At 52.0% G+C, this 22850-nt stretch overlaps 1 protein-coding gene across 1 annotated transcript; it reads left to right on the forward strand.

Moving 5' to 3' along the window:
- Nucleotides 1–1981: 1981 nt before the first annotated feature.
- LOC144695517 (early estrogen-induced gene 1 protein-like) lies at nt 1982–22011 on the forward strand. Its single transcript, XM_078566392.1, has 7 exons — nt 1982–2151; nt 13309–13429; nt 13991–14020; nt 17300–17416; nt 18574–18620; nt 21683–21837; nt 21941–22011. The coding sequence occupies exons 1-7, from the start codon at nt 2006–2008 to the stop codon at nt 22009–22011; spliced, it is 687 nt and encodes a 228-aa protein (XP_078422518.1). The 5' UTR covers nt 1982–2005.
- The last annotated feature ends 839 nt before the right edge of the window (nt 22012–22850 follow it).

A 22850-nucleotide genomic window follows, 5' to 3' on the forward strand; every position in this document is an offset into this window, starting at 1 on the left:
CATTTTGGTCTGCTGCCCTAATATATCTTTAAATTGGTTCAGTGCCAAGCTTTGTTTGGCCAGCACATTCTTGGAATGCCCTTGGGGCATTTTTTACCATGTTGAAGGCGCTAGACAAACGCAAGCTGTTATTGTTGATTGAGGTTGACGTAAGCCCGTATGTTGCATGACTTTGTAATTTTGAAATAGGAAGGGGAACTGTTTGAACATGTGCCTTATAATATCACAACCTCTCACCGATATTTGCTAAGAGGAGAGAATGACTCGGGCTCGGTCCCCACGTATACTTTCCACAACCCGGAACAAATCGCTGAGGGTCCCTTTGGCTTTCCAATCGCTGCCCTCGGAGGTCAGGCAACACCTCAGCTTGATTTTCTTCTCCTCCATTCTTTCGTGGGTATGTGGGTGTCACTGGCAATCCCAGCATTTGGTTGCTGATCCCCCTGGAATTGTGTGCCTTGCTAGGCAAGAGGGCAATTAAGAGTCAGCTTGCAGTGCTTTTGGAGTCACATGTAGGTCTGAAGGCTTCCTTTTACAGGGGACATATGACAATTGGTAGTCATTTTCTAGTCACTGAACTTTCAGATCCACATTTTAATTTGTTCATCGAATTTAAGTTCCACGAGCTGCTGTGATGGGATTTGAACCTATGACCTCCCCCCTCCCCAGGGCAAATAGCCTGGGCCTCCAGATTACCAGCCCAGTGACCTTACCGCTATGCCAGCCTCTCCCCCTTGCCACGTTCCTACTTAGGGTTAGGACCACCAATGGTTAACCCATTGTTGAAAAGGAATGACCGCACATAAGAAATAGCCAGGTAGAAAAAGCCCAGCTGGACCATGAAAGCTGCCCCACGCTCACGATGGCGTTAGCCGTAGCTCAGTGGGTAGCACGCGCGCCCCTGAATCACAAGGTTCTGGGTTCCAGTCCTGCGCTCAGGACTTGAGCATAAAAAAATCTAGGCTTGACAAACCTGGTGCAGTACAGAAGGAGTCTCCTGGATCAGATGTTAAACTGAGGCCCCCCCCCTATCTTGGGCGGATGTGTGAAAGATCCACTGTTTCAAAGAAGAGCAAGGGAGTGTTCTCCTCCCTCAATCAGCATTGCTAAAACAGGTTATCTGGTCGTCACCTCAGTGTTGTTTGTGGGAGCTTGCTGTGCGCAAATTGGCTGTTGCGTTCCCTACAACACTTGGGGGAAGTACTTCATCCCCTGTAAAGTGCTTTGAGGCCATGGCCATGTGAAGGCGGGAAGACCAAAAAAAGGGGGAAAGAGATACCGCAGATGCCCTCTCTGACCCTCCCCCCGCCCCCAAAAATTTAGGTGGCGAAGACCCCTTTAAAAGAGGGGGACAATCTCACAAGTGACCGAGCCCCCTTCTTGATGGTGTTGTGCTGGGCTATTAAAGAGCTCACATGACTGGCACCTGGATAAGTGAGGCCTGAGTCTGAACAGTGACCTAGTCAGGGTCAGCCCACAAGGAAGAGGTCAGGGTGGGTTTTTTTTTTGAAACAATCTCTCCCGGAGAAAGGGTTGTTTAAAAGCGAGGTGGCAGCTGAGTGAGCGAAGGGAGGGCAGGTCCCTCGCTGTAGACTAAGTCAGCGGCTCGGGAGCTGATTTGGGCTTTTCCTGATTGTGAAATGTTGGCTTCTTCACGCCCCATATCAAGAGGTTGGCCAACCGGGGCTTTTCACTCGAGGGTGGAATAACTTTCCTCTCCACATCTCCGGGAAAGCTGATTTAACATTATTCATTTCATAGTTTCACAGAGGAGTTCTCCCCTGCGCTAGGTAATGTGGACGTGCCTTTTATTTGTAGAACGACAGAAGTTAGATTTCAATGGGACTGGAATGAGGAAATAAATCATTTAATTCATATCGTGTAAAATTTTTTTTTGTTTTAAAAAGCGGAAGGTCACTTGCTAACTTTTCTGACGTTTCTTTTCTAATGGGTTTTATGTGTCATTATATTGCTCAGGTTTGGCTCCTCAGGTGCTGGTTCCCCGATGGCTTTCTTAGTGAAGAAGAAAAAGTTTAAGTTCCTGGTCACTCTGAAAGTAGTGGACCTCTCAGCCGTGCCCTTCGTCAACGGGATTCTCTTCTGCAAGATCCGCCTTCTCCACGGGGGATCCTTCACCGACCTGTCCAGCCGGTGAGCTCCACCAGCCCTAGGGGGTTTCTACCCTAATGTTGCTCTTTAATAACGTGTCTTTCCCCTTCTTTCCTCCTCCTTCCCACCCCACCTTGTGCCTTTCCTGGTCATTTTATTCCCCGTCTCCCCACTCGCCAAGTTCACAGAATGCTACAGCGCAGACGGAGGCCATTCCGCCCGTCGTGTCTGTGCTGGCCCACTCCCCCTCTTTTTTTCCTGGGAAGAGCTATCAATTACTCCTGCTTCTTCTCCATTAGAGTCACACAGCACAGAAACTGGCCACTCAGCCCATCGTGTCCGTGCCGGCCATCAAGCACCTACCTATCTATTCTACTCCCATCCTCCAGCACTTGGCCCCTAGCCCTGTGTGCGATGGCGTTTCAAGTGCTCATCTAAATCCTTCTTATTCTTCTCATTCCCTCAGCAGCTCTTGTTTCTCCCCTTTTTATCGGGTAGTTATCCAATTCCTTCTCGAAAGCTCCCGTTGAATCTGCTTCCACCACCCTTTCAGGCAGTGCATTTGAGTTTGCAATGGAGCCCCCATTCCTTACCCCCCCCACCCCCCTTTAAAGGGGAAGGGGAGAGAACCCCCCTCCTCAATTTTAAACCCTGCCCTTCTTGGGAACAGATGTAAGCTTTTTGGGCAAGAGACACAGGCGGGAGTGAAGTGTGTGGAGGTGAAGTGTGTGGGGGCTGGTGGGGGGGGGTGAAGTGTGTGGGGGCTGGTGGGGGGTGGGGGGGGGGGTGAAGTGTGTGGGGGCTGGTGGGGGGTGGGGGGGGGGGTGAAGTGTGTGGGGGCTGGTGGGGGGTGGGGGGGGGGGGTGAAGTGTGTGGGGGCTGGTGGGGGGTGGGGGGGGTGAAGTGTGTGGGGGCTGGTGGGGGGTGGGGGGGGGTGAAGTGTGTGGGGGCTGGTGGGGGGTGGGGGGGGTGAAGTGTGTGGGGGCTGGTGGGGGGTGGGGGGGGGTGAAGTGTGTGGGGGCTGGTGGGGGGTGGGGGGGGGTGAAGTGTGTGGGGGCTGGTGGGGGGTGGGGGGGGGTGAAGTGTGTGGGGGCTGGTGGGGGTGGGGGGGGGGTGAAGTGTGTGGGGGCTGGGTTGTGTAGAAGATCTTTACCACTCGTTGTGTTTAATTAAAAGTAATGACCCGGAACTCGCTCCCCACGGAGGGGGTGTCCGAAGCAGAGGCCATCAATGATTTTTAAAAGCAGCTTGGGGTGGGCGCTTGAGGGAAATAAACTTGCAGGGCTACGGGGATTAGAGCGGGGGAGTGGGGTCTGACTGGATTTCTCTACAGAGAGCCTGATGGGCTGAATGGCCTCCTTCTGTGCTGAGAGCAACTTGCTGAATAAAAAAAAATTCTCCTCGTCTTCCACAACATCTGCTTTTTCTTTGTTGCTAATTTTCTTTTTTTTTAAAAAAAAATGGAGACTGGCATTTATGTAGCATTTTTCACAACCACTGGACTTCTCAAAATCCTTTAAAACCAATGCAGTACTTTACAACAGTGACGATACTTCAAAATGTAGGTAATACAGCAGCAATATGCACAGCTAACTTACTAAAACAGCAACCTGATAATGACCAGATCATTAGTGCTTGTGATGTTGATTGAGGGATAAATATTGGCCAGGACACCGGCAATAACTCTCCCTGTCCTCCTAAATAGTGCCAGGCAATTTCTTTTACATCCACCTGAGCAGGGAGATGGGGGCCTTGGTTTTAATGTCTCCACCCCCGACAGTGCAGCACTCCCTCTGTACTGCACTGGGTGGAGTGTGAGCCTTGGTTACTGTGTTCCAGTCCCGAAATGGAACTAAAGCCTCAGCCTTGTGACTCAGAGTGCCGACAGCTGGAAGATACAATCGCGGGTTGGGCACTTGTGAGGGGGAGGGGGTCGTCAATCTCACTCATGCGTTAAGTGGCCACAGCCTTTCTCCTGTCACTCTAGAATTCCCTCCCTGCCTCTTAACCTCCTTCGTTCACCAAACCTCTAGTCATCCACTCTGCTTAGCTCCTTGTGCAACACGTTGTGCTTTAGAATTGCTCCTGTACATTGAAGGTGTATGTAAATATAAGTTTCTGTCATATCAGGACACTTAGCCACGAGTGATTCCAGCCCCAAGGTTCCTGTTTGCTTCTGATACTGTGCTCGCTCCAAAGTCCATTCCGTGCTGTGCTCTACATTGGTTTTGCAGATCTCCTTGTGCTTTTTTGGCAGTTGTGGTGGGGGGGGGGTCTTCCCACCCTTTCCACTCCTTTCACAGTTGCCAGGCGGATGGCACACTGGCCTCTGAGGACAGAAGGCTGCAGGTTTCACATCCCCCCCCCCCCACCCTCACCACCGCTCCTGGGGTGTGAGAGACTGGCCTGGGGCTGGCACTGAATGCAGCACTGAGGTGGGTTTTAAATTGAGACCCTGAATGAACGATCAGTTTGAGGGCGTGAGATCATTGGCCATCGATGCCACCAGAGCGGCCGTTACTTGGTCGCGCTGTTTGTGGGAGCTTGCTGTGTTTAGGGTTTGCCAGCCCTCCAGGATTGGCCTGGGGTCTCCGGGAATTGAAGATCGATCCCCAGGACACTGCTGTGTGCAACCCTGGAGAAAAATCATCCCGACACGAATAAACTACAAACGTTTCTCTCTACCAGATATAAAAATATTGACAATGGGTGGGGTGTGGGTGGCTGTTTGGTTCACAGTCAAGCATCATCCAAGTGGATACGGAGTCTTTTTGCTTTCCCATTGGTGTAGAAAGGCAGCGCGTCACAAGGATGGATGTGTTGGCTGACTAATGGCTGGAGTGTGGGGGCAAGTCGTGATGAAACCCCCAGGAATACATTTAGTCACAGTTGGCAACTCCTATGCTATGTTGTAAATTGGCTGCGGTGTTTTACCCCCACAATGATTGCACTTTAAAATGTGCTGAGGATGTGAGCAGTGGTGTTTCAATGCAAATCAGTTCATCCCTCTGCTTTCCTCTCTTGACCCTGACTGCTCCATCCATCTCTCTCGCTCCCTCTCTCTCTTCCTGTTCTCCCCCCCAACTGGACAACTACTGGGCAGAGGTGCCATTTATCTTTCCCCCAATGGATGTTCATGTGGCTGCTGTTATATATATTTTTTGGTTTCTTGTTTAATTTAAAAATTGGTTCAATGCATCTGGGATAAACTGCCAGTCAGTGGCTGTTTGTAGTGATAAATGGTTGTTTTTCAGATTGGAGGGAGGTTTGTAGTGGATTTCCTCAGGGGTCAATGTTGGGACCCTTACTCTTCCTGATTATATATTAATGACCTAGACTGTGGTGTTCAGGGCATGATTTCAAAATTTGCAGATGATACGAAGATTGTTGTCAACTGTGATGGGGATAGTCTTGAACTTCAAAAGGACATAGATGTGTTGGTGGATTGGGCAGACAAGTGGCAGATGAAATTCAATGCAGAGAAGTGTGAGGTGATTCGTTTTGGCAGGAACGATATGGTGAGACTGTACAAAATAAAGGGAGAGTCTCTAAAGGAGATGCAGGAAGAGAGGGACCTCGGTATATACGTATATGGGTCATTGAAGATGGCAGGGCATGTTGAGTGAGCAGTTAGTAAAGCATACAGTATCTTAGGCTTTATTAATAGGGGCATTGAGTACAAGAATAAGGAGGTCATGTTGACCTTTTTTATAAGACACTAGTTAGGCCTCATCTGGAGTACTGCGTCCAGTTTTGGGCACCATACTTGAGGAAGGATGTGAAGGCATTAGAGAGAGTACAGAGGAGATTCACAAGAATGATTCCAGGGATAAAGAACTCTAGCCATGAGAACTCTAACCTCTCCTGATTGGAGAGGTTGGGACTCTTTTCCTTGGAGAAAAGACTGAGAGGAAACTTGATGGAGATATTCAAGATCCTGAGGGGTATGGACAGGGTAATTAGTGAGAAACTGTTCTCACTCAAGAGAACATCAAGAACTAGAGGGCACAGATTCAACGTAGTTGGCAAAGAAGTAAATGTGATGTGAAGAAAATTTTTCACCCAGAGGGTGGTTGGAGTGTGGAACAAACTTCCTGAAAGGGCGGTGGAGACAGGTTCGATCGGGGTATTCAAAAGGGAATTGGATTGCTACCTGAAAAGAGAGAATGTGTGAGGTTATGGGGATAAGGCAGGGGAGTGGGACTAGGTGGAATGCTCTTTGAGCCAGTGCAGACCTTCTGCACTGTAATGAAACTATAACTCTGAGAAGGCAGTGGCCCAGAGCTTTGAACCACTGCAGCCCATGTGCTGGTGCTCCCACTATGGTGTTGGGTAGGGAAATCTAGGGTTTTCCTTTATTCATTCCTGTGATGTAAATGTCAGTGGCAAGGCCAGCATTTGTTGCCCAGCCCAAATTGCCCTAGAAGGTGGTGGTGAGCTGTCTTCCTGAACCTGCTGAAGTCCATGTGGTGTAGGTACACCCACAGTGCTGTTAGGAAGAGAGTTCCAGGATTTTGACCCAGCGACAGTGAAGGAACAGCGATATGTTTCCAAGTCAGGATGGTGAGTGACTTTATAGGAGAACTTGCAGATGGTGGTGTTCCCATCTATCTGCTGCCCTTGTCCTTCTAGATGATAGTGGTCGCAGGTTTGGAAGATGCTATTTAAGGAGCCTTGGTGAATTCCTGCAGTGCATCTTGTAGATGGTACACACTGCTGCTACTGTGCATCGGTGGTGGAGGGAGTGAATGTTTGTAGATGGGGTGTCAATCAAGCGGGCCGCTTTGTCCTGGTTGGTGTCAAGCTTCTTGAGTGTTGTGGGAGCTGCACTCATCCAGGCAAGTGGGGAGTATTCCATCATATTCCTGACTTGTGCCTTGTAGATGGTGGACAGGCTTTGGGGAGTCAGGAGGTGAGTTACTTGTCGCAGGATTCCCAGTTTCTGACCTGCTCTTGTAGCCATGGTACTCTGACCCACCACTGAGCCGCAAAGGATTGGTTTTGCAATTTGGAGTGTTCCAGATCTAACCTGGAAAGGGTGGTGGAAGCTGATTCCATTAATAAGTGTAGGAGGGTGTTGGACAGGTCCTTGAGGAGGAGCTTACAGGGTCACAGACAAAAAGCAGTGATGTGGCTCTAATCACGAACGTTCATGCAAAGTGCCAGCACAGGCATGATGGGCTGAAGAACCTTCGTCTGTGTTGTAATTTCTATATTTCTGTGAATGATTATTTAAGAACCTCCGAGACCCCTGCACTTCTCCTGTCAGATTTGTCCCGATCTGCCTCTTGCGCTGGTTCCTGTGCCCCGGCTGTTGCTGGTTTGAGCTGGGGGGGCTAGCAGTGAACGTGTTGGGATTGGCCTTGACGGACCTGGAAGAGGCAGCATCGCAAGGAGGAAGGCAGGAGGTGTCAGACTGACCTTGCGGCCATGTGGGGATTGGCAGTGCAGGGGGTGCGGTGAGAGCCACTTTCAGGCTCGGGTGCCTTTTTGGGGAGCGGGGCTGAATTAGGGTGCTCTGAGCTGGCTCCAGGCACGACGGGCCAACTGATTGCGCCTCTGCTGTACGGCTCTGGGGCTGGGGGATGCTTTCCCTCAAAAGGATTGGCTGCTGGGTTCGAGCCCAATGGATATTTCTGTCAACTCCCCATTCTGGTCTCTGGACGATCTCTTGGTGTCTCCTGAGCTTACAGCAGGCCTGGCGACTGAAGGTTGAATGAACATCCGGGGCCACAGCTCAATGAGATCGGAATTCATTTTGTTTCTGTCCATTAGGTTGGCCAACACGTCCATCCTTGCGACACGCTTCCTTCCTGAGCCAATCGGAAACGGAAAAAGTGACCCATTGCCCAATCGGATGATGCGTGACCATCAGCCCAACAGCCTTGGTTCCCCCCCATTTCTCTTCACCAAATTCAAAGAAAATGACAAAGATGCAAAACAAAAAAAAAAGAACCCAATGATTTTTCTCTGGGATTGCGCACAGCAGTGTCCTGGAGACTGAACTTCAATTCCTGGGAGGCTCCAGGATTGGCCTAGAGAGTTGACAACTAATCCCTTCTCTGCTTATTGGCCTGGTATCCGTGTTTTGTCTTTTGAACATGCGTGTCACTTATTGTTCTACCGTGGGCTGTGGTTGGATTGTAACGTTGACTGCCCTTGATTGATTGACTAACTGATTTTTGTTTTTTGTCCTGACTGGAATTGATGAGGCCGAGTTACTCTGTTCAAGACAAACTCTCCCTCATCCGTCACCCCCCCCCTCTCCCATTAGGGCTGCCAACTCTCCAGGCCAATCCTGGAGCCTCCCAGGAATTGAGGTTCAGTCTCCAGGACACTGCTGTGCGCAATCTCAGAGAAAAATCATTGAGTTTTTTTTTTGTTGCTTTGCAATGGGGCGGGAACCAGGGCTGTTTGGCTAATGGTTGCGCATCATCATCCGATTCTTATCCCTTTCCAATTGGCTTGGGAAGGCAGCGTGTCACAAGGATGGACGTATTGGCCGACCTAATGGCTGGAGCGTGTGGGCAAGTCACGTGATGAAACCTCCAGTTGCCTACCCCCACCACCACCCTCACCGGCTCCTCTCGGTCTGATTGTTGATGATGGGTTTGCTGCCGTTGGGCAGTCTCCAGAGCCCATTGGGTTACAGCCCATAATCTCCAAATGTTTGCCTTGGCAATGTCACCACAAGTAAGAGTCATCACACGCAAATGAGTGCTGGTGAGAAGGAAGCAGGCCCATCCTATGACGGGTACAGACAAGCTGCTGTAGGAAGTCACCGTGGCAATCTGTGATCTCAAACGGCCCGTTTAAAACAGGAACTCCAGATCCAGGGTCATTAATTATCAGAGAATTAAACAGTGAGGGAAGGTCCCCTGATGCTGCACAGGCATGTGTGGGACAGGGGGTCAGACACTGTCCTTTCCCCCTCTGGGACTGGGTGGGTCAGTGGGTCAGACACTGTCCTTTCCCCCTCTGGGACTGGGTGGGACAGGGGGTGAGATACTGTCCTTTCCCCCTCTGGGACTGGGTGGGACAGGGGGTGAGATACTGTCCTTTCCCCCTCTGGGACTGGGTGGGTCAGGCACTGTCATTTCCCCCTCTGGGACTGGGTGGGACAGTGGGTCAGACACTGTCCTTTCTCCCTCTGGGACTGTGTGGGTCAGTGGGTCAGACACTGTCCTTTCCCCCTCTGGGACCGGGTGGGTCAGTGGGTCAGACACTGTCCTTTCCCCCTCTGGGACCGGGTGGGTCAGTGGGTCAGACACTGTCCTTTCCCCCTCTGGGACCGGGTGGGACAGTGGGTCAGACACTGTCCTTTCCCCCTCTGGGACCGGGTGGGACAGTGGGTCAGACACTGTCCTTTCCCCCTCTGGGACCGGGTGGGACAGTGGGTCAGACGCTGTCCTTTCCCCCTCTGGGACCGGGTGGGACAGTGGGTCAGACACTGTCCTTTCCCCCTCTGGGACTGGGTGGGACAGGGGGTGAGATACTGTCCTTTCCCCCTCTGGGACTGGGTGGGGCAATGGGCAGACACTGTCCTTTCCTGCCAGAACTATCTGGGGTGGCCAGTTTTTCTTTTATACCACCCCCCCCCCCCTACACCATGACTGGGTGGCGTGGTCACTGTCCTAACTGGGTGGTAATGTATCCAGGGTAATGGTATTGAAGTTTCCTTACCAATGGGTAAAGGTTAAAACCACCAGTATTGTGACTGGGAAGTTAGGATTGGGATGAGGAAGATTCAGGTGGAACTGATGCAGTAAGAAGTGGGCTTTTTGGTTTGATTGTATAGCATAGAGGGAGCTTTACTCTGTATCTAACCCGTGCTATATCTGCCCAGGGAGTGTTTGATTGGACAGTGTAGAGGAAGTTTACTCTGTATCTAACCCTGTGCTGTACCTGCCACAAAAATATCTAAGTCCAAAATGGAAAGAGCATAGTTCCTCAGCGTTGTCTGTAGCATTGTAATCCCAAAACTGTTGCTGTCTGCTGTGTCACTGCCCCAGCATTGTGCTTCTCTTCAGGGTGTGTGGAGTCTTGGAGGGACTGTTTTTAGGTTTAATTTGTTTTCAGGGAATTATCTTTCTTTGTCTTCCATGAGCACCCTCCTTTTTCCCTCCACACCAACCACCCCCAACAGCACTACCATAACTGGCTGGAATGTGACTGAAGATATGGAACTACAAGGTGACCAGATGAACTGGAACTGGCCACCCACAGTCCATGAACCTCCAAAAAATCAACTCGACCTTCAACCTCTCCCCTTCACCCCTCTTCCCTTCCCTGGACGGACTGGAGCGCCCAGGTGAAACCTCCCAATAAGACATGGAATCGCGTTGGAGACCCGTGAGGGAGGAGATGGCATTTTCTGGCTCTATGAGCCTCTTTGTGTCACCCAGTGTATTCCCAACCTGCCCCCTCAGACCGTCTCTGATGGACTGACTGAAGGCCTGGTCCGGTGGGGGTGATTGATTTAATTCCACCCCCTTCCCATTTCACATTCCCTTCGTTACCAAATTCCTTGCAAACTGAAAGGATGAATGCTGTCACGCTGCTTATGGTGCTGGGAGTTTGTGGCTTGTTTCCTTGTCAATCCCTTCCTTGCGAGCCAAGCATTCCTGGTGCTGGTGTCTCCTATTCTCTTTTAATTGCATATAATTTAAGCAGCTATTAACGGGATTCCGATGCCATTTGGGATTCTAGGTGGTGTTGCATATTTGTTCTGTGAAGCTAGTGGTTTGATGTGTGATTCACTGTCATGGGGCACCGGTAGGTGTTTGAAATCCAACTCGGGGCCTGCTGCCATCCCTGGTGAAGTTCGGCTCATAGAATCGATGACGAGCTCAGTACAACCGGAGGTCATTGTGTCTGTGTCAACTCTTTCAAGGCTCAATCCAATTATCTTCACTAGCCCCACCCCATCACCACCGCCACCCCCGCTCTCTTTCCCCATATCCCTGAAATCATTTTCTCTCTCGAGTATCTATCCCAGTTCCCTTTTGCAGGCCATTATTCTATCTGTCCGCCATGCTATGAGATGTTACGTCCTTCCATTTGACGTAAATGTACCAATCGTATGACGAGGATTGGTAAAACAATAATATGGGTTCTTTGAGAAGATAAGGCTATAATGTTCACTGGGAGTCTGTGAGGCACATGTCTGACTTTGACCACTGCTGTGTGTAGACTGAGTTCTAGTCATGGGACTGATACATCGCATCCTGTCTCGGTGGTAGTTACTGATAGCAGTTTAAGATACAATCCCTTTAAAGGTGCGTGTGCATCATATCACGTGAGGCAGTGCATTCCAGAATGTAAACGTCATGACACAAGTTTTTTCCTCGTGTTGTCTGTTTTTTGTTTTGCCAGTTGCCTCAAATCTGTTTTCCCCCCCCACCCACGCCTCTGGAAACTGTTTCTCTTTATTTACTTCTCATGCTCTTGAACACTTTTTTTTAGCCTTTTGTGCTCTGGGGAGAGCAACCCTAAATTCTCCAGTCTCTCCATGTAACTCTCTAACCCCTCATCCTCGAAGCTATTCTGATAAGTCCCTTTTTGGTACCGTCCTCAAAGTTTTCGGGATGTGTGGTACCCCAGAATTGAGCACTACTCCAGCTGGGGCCGAGGGTGTTTTCACTCCTGTCCACCACCCCCCACCCCCTCTCCTGTCATGAGCCTAACGTGGAGGCCTTGATGTTTTGGTGGGAGATTGCCAAACTCCTCCCCCTGCCCCCTCCCGAGACATGGTTTATGTAGCAGATGAGGACAAGGGTACCTGAGACCAGGGAAAACATCCTTTTGAGGGATAAAAAGAAAGACTTGCACTTGTATTGCACTCCTGGTGACCAGAAGTCTCAAAGTGCTTTACAACCAGTGAAGCATAGCCTTTGTTGTAAGGCAGGAAATGCAGCAATCGATTTTGTGCACTGCAAACTCTCACAAACAACTACGTGACAGTGACCAGATGATCTGTTTTTTTTTGTCTGTGTGATGATGTTGATTTGAGGGATAAATATTGGCCAGGAGACAGCGATTTAACTCCCCTGCTCTTCATTGAAACAGCGCCGTGGAATCTTTTACATCCACCCAGCCAGGCAGATGGGGCCTCGTTTTAATGCCTCGCCTGAAAGACGGCACCTCTGACCGTGCAGCGCTCCTTCAGCACTGCACTGGAGAGTCGGTCTGGGTTTTCGTGCTCGGGTCCTGGAGTGGGACCTCGTGACTCGGGCAAGACTGCTACCAACTGAGCCCACTTCAATCAGCCCTAAATCCAGCCCAGTCCGGTGACTGTGAAAGGCTTTTCTTTTTATTTCTGTTTGGCTGTTGAAAGCTCTCCCGTGAATGAGAGTTGAGCAGCCCTCATTCGCTTGAACGAAGGTATTACATCTGAAGCAGGCTGGAAGTAGGGAATCCTGGACTCACTGGGACCAGGGATCAAGACAAAAACAAAGTGCTGGAAAAATTCAGCAGGTCTGACAGCACCTGCGGAGAGAGAAACAGAGTTAACGTTTCGAGTCCGTATGACTCTTCTTCAGAGCTGATCGAGAGTTGACTCTTCGGCTGACCATCTTCTTCAATTATCTGCCTCATTAACCACCCCCCCCCGCAATGCCCCCCACAACCAAGCATGCCAGGTCTGTCATCCGTGCCCTAAGTCCCACCCTCCCGAGCTGAGCGGTCAATGTACTAACTGGAATTCAAAACTTAGCCCATGGATGGTACGTTTGGAAAGCCAAATGATTTTTGCAAGGGCCTCTTTTCAAACGGTGTGAAATTTTCATTCGATGGCTCCGACCTCTCTGGTGAGGGGTGTATCTGTGTATTTTCACATGTTGATGTGTTGGGGATGAAAGTGTATGTGTTGGCATTGGGCCAGGCAGAATGGGCCAATCAGCCGCCTGGTGAATTTGACTTGCTAGTGTTTCTTTTTTCTCTCTGAACTGCCCTCCAGGGAGATGAACCCGCCCTTGCTCATCAATTATTTTCTCTTCCATTGAAACATTCCAAACGTTGACGTTCCAAAGAGCTTTTCGAGGGCGATGAGTTAGCTTTGGAGTGTAGCCGCGGCGGTAATGCAGGGGAGGCTGGCTGGTCTCGCTGTCCCTCCATCCCCGCGCCTTCCTCCAAGTGGGTGCTAATTTGAAAAAAGAAAAAATATATATATAAAATTTTTTTCCTCCTTGCCATTCCCAGGGAAGAGGTGCAGGAAAACTGTGTGCAATGGCAGAAGGAGTCCCGTTTCATGTGCAAGATGAGCGCCAGCTCGGTCACGGGGATCCTCGACCCCAGCATCTGCCGAGTGTCTGTCCGCAAGGTTTGTGAGCTCTTTCTCTCTCTCTCTCTCTCTCTTTTGACTTCAGTCCCCGGGCAATGGTGATTCATTCAGTGTCTCGGCACACCCTTCCCCGCCCCTCTTCTCTTCCCCTCACCCCCGCCCTACCTCCCAGGTTAATGTTCTGGGGGCACGGGTTCAAATTCCACCCCGGCAGCTGGTGGAATTAGAATATTTTTTATTCACTTAAATTAATTCAATCAATTAATCTGGAATTGAAAGCTAGTTTTGGTTAACGGTTGACCGTGAAACTATCAGATTGTTCGTAAAGACCCATCTGGTTCACTGATCCCCTTGTGAGGGAAGGAATTCTGCCATTCTTACCTGGTCTGGCCTACATATGATTCTAGACTCCCAGCAAAGCGGTTGTCCCTGAGCTGAAATGGTCCAGCTAGCCGATTGGACGGTAATGGCTCAAGGCCACTCCCTCAAGGGCAATTAGGGATGAGGCGAAGAATGCTGCTGGCCTTGCCAATGATGCCCACGTCCCATGAAATTTTAACAAAAACCTCACTAATGTGTTATCTTCTGCTCTCTCCACAGGAGCTGAAGGGTGGGAAAACATTTGTCAAGGTGAGTGAGACGTTCCCTCGTTGTCAGGTCTACTGATGTTTTGTGTGGGGTTCCAGGCAGTCGCATCGAGGCCAGTTGCTGACCTTGCACAGCTAGCGGTGGCACTGAGGGACGAGGGGACGATTGGCAATGAGGGAAGAGGAGGTTGGTGCGAGTGAGGAGAGAGAGAGAGGGTGGTGGTGCTTTTGGGGCAGTGGGGAGGAGTGTGATTTCCCACATTGATTGATTGGGTTTGGAGGACACCAGCAACTGAAAAGGTGCTGAGGAGCAGGACAAGGACGCCAAGCGGAAGGATGCCAGGTGTGTTGGTTTGAATGGGAGCATGGGTTAGAAGAGGAGCTTCAATGTGAGTAGAGAGTCTCTATCAGAAGGGTCAGGGTGTTGGATTGGGATGCAATGTCCCTGTGAACAGAGACAGCATGGTCATAACAGAGCAGAAGGAGGCCATTTGGCCCATTGAGCCCATGCCAGCTCCGTACAGCAATCCAATTGATCCCAGCCCCCCACTCTATTCCCATAGCCTTGCAAGGTTATTTCCTTTAAGTGCCATGGTGAGTACTGGGTCAATATTTGGAGAATAAATAGTCCAAGTCTATTAAGATAGCAAAATAGCATTTTAGGATTAAAAACCTAATGTGTAAAATCACTCATTAAAAATTCAGCATTGCCCTCCACTTACCCCTTGGATTAGGCCATCAAATCGTTTTTTCATCCTTTGAATTTGCCCCTCAGCCTTTCATGTACTTGTGTTTTTTAAAAAAATTTTAATGTAAGCAAAAGATTGTTGAAGATGACTCCAGCTTAATTCCTATACATTTAATCATGGCCTTCCTGTGTTTTTGAGGGGCTGTGGCAGCTATTAGTAATTTTCCAGGTCAAAGCGCATCAGTCTGTGCATGAAAACTGAGCCCTGCAGGCACCCGTACAGTGTACTATCTGTGGACTAACTTCTTTTGTTGTTGTTGTTGTCCCTGTTGCTATAGCAACATTGGTCCACCAGCAGATTCCTCCTTTTTTATTCATACGCACACACCCCTGCCACTTTTTATTCAATCAGTGCATCTTTCAATGAGGTTTTGGCTGATCTGTATCTCGACCCGCCTTGTTTCTGTAATCCTTATAACCCTTGCCTAACACAAACCTATCACACCGCCTATCAATCTTCAGTTTGGTAGTTTTTAATTTAACCCCCTGCCCTCGAAGGCTTTTTGAGGATTCCAGAAGTGTTCCTTGACAAGGCCCCTGAACATCATCGCTCTAAATTCAAGGTTATGCCCCCTTGTTCTGGACTCCTTCCATCAGAGGGAACAGGTTCTCTCACCCTCGCTCGCTCACTCACTCTCCTACCAAATCCCCTTTAAATTTCTAAGCTGCCAAGCTTAGAGTGCCAAGCCAGGGTCCTGTGGGCATGACCGCTAATGGGGAGACGATGGTGTAGTGGTATTGTCGCTGGACTAGTAATCCAGAGAACTCAGGTAATGCTTTGGGGACCCGGGTTCGAATCCCACCACAGCAGATTAATAAAAATCTGGAATTAAAAGGCTAACGATGAGGGTGAAACCATTGCCGATTGTTGTAAAAACCCATCTGGTTCACTAATGCCCTTTAGGGAAGGAAATCTGCCATCCTTACCTGGTCTACATGTGACTCCATACCCTCAGCAATGTGGTTGGCTCTTAAATGCCCTCTGAACAAGGGTAATTAGGGATGGGCAACAAATGCTGGCCTAGCCTAATGAATTAAAAAAAAATTAAAATAATGGGCTGTGTGCTGCCCAGAATCTTGGCAATACCCTTAAAAATGTGCCAGTTGAGTATGGTACTGAGGGAGAGCTTCACTGTCTGTGCAGCTGAGGTGTTAAATCTGCCCTCTGGGGTGGGTGTAAGATATCCTGTGGCACTATTTTTAAGAGCAGGGGGAGTTCCCTCCCCACCCCGCAGTGTCCTGACTAGTATTTATCCCTAAATCAACATCTTGGGCTCTTGATTAACCTAGGGACTCGATTAAAATTTGATTCAATTGATGATGAATGTTGGAGGTTTGATTTTTAAAAAATATATATAAGAGCAGTCTTGGCCAGTGCACCGCCGTACCATTTTTGGTCAATTGACCAGCTCTGTTCTTGCCAACGTGCAGCAGTCATGTTCAAACTCTTGCACTACTTTTGCGGCTGTCACAGTCCATCTGATCTCCCCGCCCCCCGGACTTGTTTCTGACTGTCTGAGAGGAAAATCCCAGCTTCGAAGGGCTGGGAAGTTCTAGCCATGATACCGGGCATCGGTGAGTGAACGCTTTGAGGAGCAGTGTGTGCAGTAGCGGCCTCCTGGCCTAAGGAAGGCCATACCTCACGGGAGTGCAACAAAGGTTGGTTCCTGAGATGAGGGGGTTGCCCTCTTGTGAGAGGTTGAGTCTATTGGGCCCAAACTCTCTGGAGTTTAGATGAAAGAGCCGATCTCATTGCAACATAAGAGATTCTGAAGGGGCTTGACAGGATGGACAGGGAGGTTGTTTCCCCCTCCTCCCCCCACTCACTTTACAGGGGAATCTAGAACAAAGGGGCACAGTCTCAGGATAAGCGGACGATCATTTTGGACTGAGATGAGGAGATATTTCTTCACTTAAAGGGTTGCGAAATCTCTAACCCAGGGAGGTGTGGCTGCTCAGTGCTCGAGTATATTCAAGACTGAGTTTGATGGGTTTTGTTCAGGGATCAATAAGGGAATTAGATGGTATGTGAACAGTGTGAGGAGGTGGAGTTGAGATGGCCAGTCAGCCACAAACTTATGGCAGAGCAAGGCTTGAGGGGGTGAAAGGAACAGGAGTAGACCAATTTCTAGTGCCCTTGTGCCCCGTTAGACCATAAGATGTAGGAGCAGAAGTAGGCCATTCAGCCCATCGAGTCTGCTTCGCCATTCAGTAGATCATGGCTGACCTGATAACCCTTAACTCCGCTTTCCTGCCTTTTCCCCATAACCCTTGATTCCCTTACTGATTAAAAATCGGTCTATCTCAGCCTTGAGTAGACTTAGCGACCCAGCCTCTACAGCCCCCTGCGGTAAAGAATTCCTCAGATTCACTACCCTCTGAGAGAAGAAATTCCTCCTCATCTCGGTTTTAAACGGATGACCCCTTACTCTGAGATTATGCCCTCTGGTCGTAGACTCTCTGGTTCGGTCCCAGTCTGTAACATGCCGGGTGTCTCTGGCTGCTCAGCCCATCGCCACCACCTGCACTCGCCTTTCCGACTGCTGGTTGCTGATCTGTCATCTTTCCCCACAGTTGGGATTCGTTGACCTGAATCTGGCGGAGTTTGCTGGGGCTGGTTCCACTGCTCGGTGCTACATCCTGGAGGGTTACGACACCAAGAACACACGGCAGGATAACTCCATCCTGAAGGTAGGTGTGGCCGGGTGGGGGTGGGGGTGGGGTGGCGAGGGGGAAGGCGACGAGGAAAGGGAGCTGCCACATCTCGCTGCACCTCCCCCATTGCTGATTCCACATCAACCATGGCTCGGTGACCAGTAACTCGCAGTCAGTGGGTTCAAGTCCCACTCCAGAGGCACGTGGTCTCAGCTGATGCCCCCAGTGCAGGGCTGAGGGAGGGCTGCAGCTCTGGAAAGGCAGTCTTTCAGATGAGATGTTAGACATTCTGCATCGTCTATTCTTCTCAGGAAGAAGTACAAGGGAGTTCTTCCCGTATGTCACTCCCTCGGCTCGGAACCAGGAGCCTTGGCCTAGTCTCTGTGCTGAAGTCCTGGGCTGGGCCTTGCACCCAGGAACAAGTGACTCTGAGGCGTGAGTGACACCCCACTGGGGCACGGAGGACTTCAGTATTATTGATACGCTTTGTGCTTATTGCCGTTGTCTGGTGAAATAAAAGGCCCCAGGATTGAATCCATGCCCTGGGCCTCCTTTAAACAGCCTGGCTCTTAGGCATAGGTAGTGGAAAATCGGTGTCTGGGATCAGGTACTCGCTGTGGGGGAAAAAAAATATAAATTAACCCACTGAGCTGCCCAACATCACCCTGAATGGCCGAGGTGTAATGTTCCTCTTATTCCCCAGGAGGAAAAACAGTTCGGACCAGAATTCATCTTTCCCAGTTTTTACTGTTTGTTTTTTCCCTTCTGGGTCAGGATTCCCTCCAGAGGAAACTCCCGGCCTCTCTGCCTGTGTGGCCCCCCCTCTCTCTCCCAACGAGGAAACCAGTCTGAGCACAGCGGTTCTGTCCAAAAAACTGTAATTTCAATCTCCGGCTCTCGGGAATGGTTCTGGCTCCTTGGAGCAATCCCTGGTTTTTGTGTCTCGCCAGACAGCAAATGAATCCCAGCCGGCTGGGCCTGGAGGAGGGAGGCCAAGGCAGAGGCCGCAGGTCCAGAACGATGGCAAGATGCATCTGGAGGCGCATCCTCTTCCGTTAATGTTCCTGAGACCCCTTCCCAAAAATCCTGAGGGGTAGAAACCCTGGGATTCCTGCCAGGGATTTGCTGCCTCGGGATAGCCTGACCTTCCCTGGCCCTAGGCACTGACGATTCTCTCTCTCTCTCTCTCTCAGGTCTCTATCAGTCTGCAGTTGTTGTCCGGTGACCCCTGCTTCAAGAGGTGAGTAGTTGCTGTGGGGATGTCGGGTATTTTTCCTTCTTCTCTCTTTACAGGCGTTTCTGGGATTTGGTTGGGTTCTGATGCTGTTTTTCTACCCCACCCCCCACCGACCCCACCCCAACCAGCACCCTGCCTCCGCACCCCCCTACCCCCCCACCCCAACCAGCACTCTGCCTCCGCACCCCCCTACCCCCCCCACCCCAACCACCACCACCCTGCCTCCGCCCCCCCACCCCCCCACCCCAACCACCACCCTGCCTCCGCACCCCCCCACCCCAACCACCACCACCCTGCCTCCACCCCCCCACCCCAACCAGCACCCTGCCTCCGCACCCCCCCACCCCCCAACCCCAACCACCACCACCCTGCCTCCGCCCCCCCCACCCCAACCACCACCGTGCCTCCGCACCCCCCCCCCACACCCCCACCCCCACCCTGCCTCCTCACACCCCCCCCCCCCCCCCCCATCGACCCTACACCAACCACCACCCTGCCTCTGCAACCCCTACCCCCCCATCGGCCCCACCCCAACCACCACCCTGCCTCCGCACCCCCTACTCCCACATCGACTCCACCCCCGCCCCCGCACCCCCAGAGACCCCACCCCAACCACCACCCTGCCTCCCCACCCCCCACCCCAACCACCACCCTGCCTCCCCACCCCCCACCCCAACCACCACCCTGCCTCCCCACCCCCCACCCCAACCACCACCCTGCCTCCTCATCCCCCCCCATCGACCCCACCCCAACCACCACCCTGCCTCCCCACCCCCCACCCCAACCACCACCCTGCCTCCGCACCCCCCACCCCCTCACCGACCTCACCCCAACCACCACCCTGCCTCCCCACCCCCCACCCCAACCACCACCCTGCCTCCGCACCCCCCACCCCCTCACCGACCTCACCCCAACCACCACCCTGCCTCCCCACCCCCCACCCCAACCACCACGCTGCCTCCCCACCCCCCACCCCAACCACCACCCTGCCTCCCCACCCCCCACCCCAACCACCACCCTGCCTCCCCACCCCCCACCCCAACCACCACCCTGCCTCCGCACCCCCCACCCCCTCACCGACCTCACCCCAACCACCACCCTGCCTCCCCACCCCCCACCCCAACCACCACCCTGCCTCCGCACCCCCCACCCCCTCACCGACCCCACCCCAACCACCACCCTGCCTCCCCACCCCCCACCCCAACCACCACCCTGCCTCCCCACCCCCCACCCCAACCACCACCCTGCCTCCTCATCCCCCCCCCATCGACCCCACCCCAACCACCACCCTGCCTCCCCACCCCCCACCCCAACCACCACCCTGCCTCCTCATCCCCCCCCATCGACCCCACCCCAACCACCACCCTGCCTCCTCATCCCCCCCCCATCGACCCCACCCCAACCACCACCCTGCCTCCCCACCCCCCACCCCAACCACCACCCTGCCTCCGCACCCCCCACCCCCTCACCGACCTCACCCCAACCACCACCCTGCCTCCACACCCCCTACCCCCACATCGACCCCACCCCCGCCCCCGCCCCCGCACCCCCCAGAGACCCCACCCCAACCACCACCCTGCCTCCGCACCCCTCCACCAACTCCCAGTGATGATTAATGACTTCGAGCTGGGAGATGAGGCAGTCAGAACCGGACACTGGATGGGGATCCATAGCCGCTGCTGCAGAGCCAGATCCCTGGCTGGGATTTCCCACCCTTTTTTTAAACCCAGGAGTCCCGAGACCAATTGTAGGCTCACCCCATTTCTAACGCCCCCTCCTCCCTCTGACACAGGCCCTGGATCGATCCTGTGCCATTCTTGCTCACCTTGAGGCCCAGTATCTCGGCGGCTGGTACCTTTTTTTACCAACTGAGCCTTGGTGGGGGCGCAATGTCTTTTCTCCATCCTGCCCGCCCCTCCAGTTACTGACCAGTGGAGTGTTCAGTGTGGCTGCCACACTATACGAGGCTCCTCCTCAGAATGTCCTGGACTGGCCTTGGGCCTTGATCGAACCCGTCTGCAGTGACCCCGTCATGAACTGACGGCCATGTGTTTGCATGTTTTCCACCTTTTTTTAATATCGCTGATCTCATTCAGGAACAATCTGATGCACAACATGGCAGTGGGTGGTACTGCCTAAAAGCAGCAATGTTACACCACCCCTCTCTCTCTGTCCCTGAAGCTGAGGCCTCCGGCTGGTATATATAGCTTCCTCCCGTCCCCAGGGGGCCCCTCCGAGCAGCCGCGATCTGCTGGAAGGACATACCAGGTTTGATGGGCTGAATGGCCTCTTCCCCCTCCTCCACCCCCCAGTTCCAATGTTCCAGTTGAGCTTTTTGTACGTGTCTGTTAGCCTATCACAGATAAGACAAGAGTCCCCTATAGAGCCGCGCTTTCCATCAAATGCCACTGGAAATCAAGAGCCCGACTATCTCTGGTCCGTTTGCCTTCCCATCACGTCCGCCCGCTCGCCCTCCCGTATCTCATCCGAAAGATGGCACCTCCGGCAGTGCAGCCCTCCCACAGTCCTCACTGGGCCTAGATTCGCCGCTCCAGTCTCCTGATCAAAACCTCCTCATAATGTTGAACGCCTCGATTCAATCTCCTCTTTAGCTTCTCTGCTCTTCAGGAGAACAACCCCAGCTTCCCCAGTCCCTGGTCCCATGCCAGCAAATCTCCACTGCACCCTCTCCAAGGCCTTGACAACCTTCCTAAAGTCTGTACTCCAACTGAGGCCAGGTCAGTGTTTTATGTAGGTTTAGTGTTCGCTTCCTTGCTGTGCGGCCCTATTGATAGAGATTCCATCTGCTTTTTTTTTCCCCAAACAGTTCTCACTTTGTCCTGCCAACCTCCAAAGATTCTTGAATGTGAACCCTTGGGTCTTGTGCTCTCTCTGTTTTTAATTGTACCGTTTAAGTTTATAATGGGATTCCAGGACAGGCTGGTGTGACCTGGAGTGGCGGCCATCTTGTCGTCTCGGCCTACTGTTGATGCGAGGCTGCTTGATTCCCTTTGTCTAGTCTGGGGTGGGGTCTCATTTCTACCTGTTCTTCTTGCTCGCTGCAGGCCACCGTCCACAGCCAAGCCAATTGAGTTCTTGAGTCGGCAGAATTCCCTGGCGCCGGATTGCAAAGGGGACGATGGGAAAGAAAGCCCCACCTCCGTGTGCAGCAGGCCGAGCTTTTCCAAGCTATCGAGGTGCAGGTCCCTCCTGACTACAGGTAAAACTCTAAAGACTAGTCGCTTAGTTACCTCTTTTTATTTTTATTCCCCACCAACCCTTCAAAGTTGCTACACCTGAGGAACTCCTTTTAACGTCCACAGAGGCAAGGGAATCCAAGTTATCGGGGTCAGATGGGAACGTGGAGATCGAAACGCAAGCAGATCAGCCATGACCTTGCCGAATGGGGGAGCAGGCTCGAGGGGCCGAATGGTCTACTCCTGTCCCTATTTATCATGTTCTTATGATTCGGGATAAGTTAGCTGATGCCTCGGGGCACCAGCTATGGCTCAGCGGGCAGCACTCTCACCTCCGACTCGGAAGGCTGTGGTTTGGAGTCCTGCTCCAGCTGGCTTGAACGTGGAGAGCAGGCTGAGGGAGTGCTGCACTGTCGAGAAGCTTAACCCCAAGGGAGGCCTTGTCTGCCCTCTCCAGTGGGTGTAAGGGTTCAGCCCGGTGAACTGGCATTTCACAATTAAAAATCACTTTATAATGTCAGATTATCTGGCCATGCTCACACTGTCGTATGTGGGAGTTTACTGTGTGTAAATTTAGCTGCTGGGCTTTCCCACATCGCGTAAGATGAGGAATCGGAGCAGGAGGAGACCATACGGTCCCTCGAGGCTGTTCCCCATTCGGCATGATCGTGGCTTATCCTCTGCCTCAACTCCGCTCCCAATATCCCTCTATTCCCTGAGACATCAAAAATCTGCATCTCGGTGATGGAGCATCCACAGCTCTTTGGGGTAGAGGATTCCATACACTCCCAACTCCTTGAGTGAAGAAATTCCTCCTCCTCTCAGCCTTAAATGATCCGCCCCCAATCCCGAGAGGGTGTCAGGGTGACCAACCTGCCCTTATTTTACAGGATTGTCCCGCAATGGAGCCCAATGTCCTGGATTGGCCCATAATCTGGATTTATAAATCTCGTGCACGCGCAATACAGGCCCTTACACAGCTCTGGCTGGGTTCTAGACTCCCCGGTGTTCGAGACACAGCCAGGTGTTCCAGACT

Source organism: Cetorhinus maximus, chromosome 21 (genome assembly GCF_964194155.1).
Source record: "Cetorhinus maximus chromosome 21, sCetMax3.hap1.1, whole genome shotgun sequence".
In the NCBI taxonomy this organism is placed as follows: Eukaryota; Metazoa; Chordata; class Chondrichthyes; order Lamniformes; family Cetorhinidae; genus Cetorhinus; species Cetorhinus maximus.

Excerpts from the sequence above, each read along its gene's own strand:
- LOC144695517 (XM_078566392.1), top strand. The coding sequence starts at position 2,006 with ATGGCTTTCTTAGTGAAGAAGAAAAAGTTTAAGTTCCTGGTCACTCTG. Across the intron at positions 2,152-13,308 it reads TTCACCGACCTGTCCAGCCG|GGAAGAGGTGCAGGAAAACT; the intron begins GTGAGCTCCACC and ends TGCCATTCCCAG. Across the intron at positions 13,430-13,990 it reads GCCGAGTGTCTGTCCGCAAG|GAGCTGAAGGGTGGGAAAAC; the intron begins GTTTGTGAGCTC and ends CTCTCTCCACAG.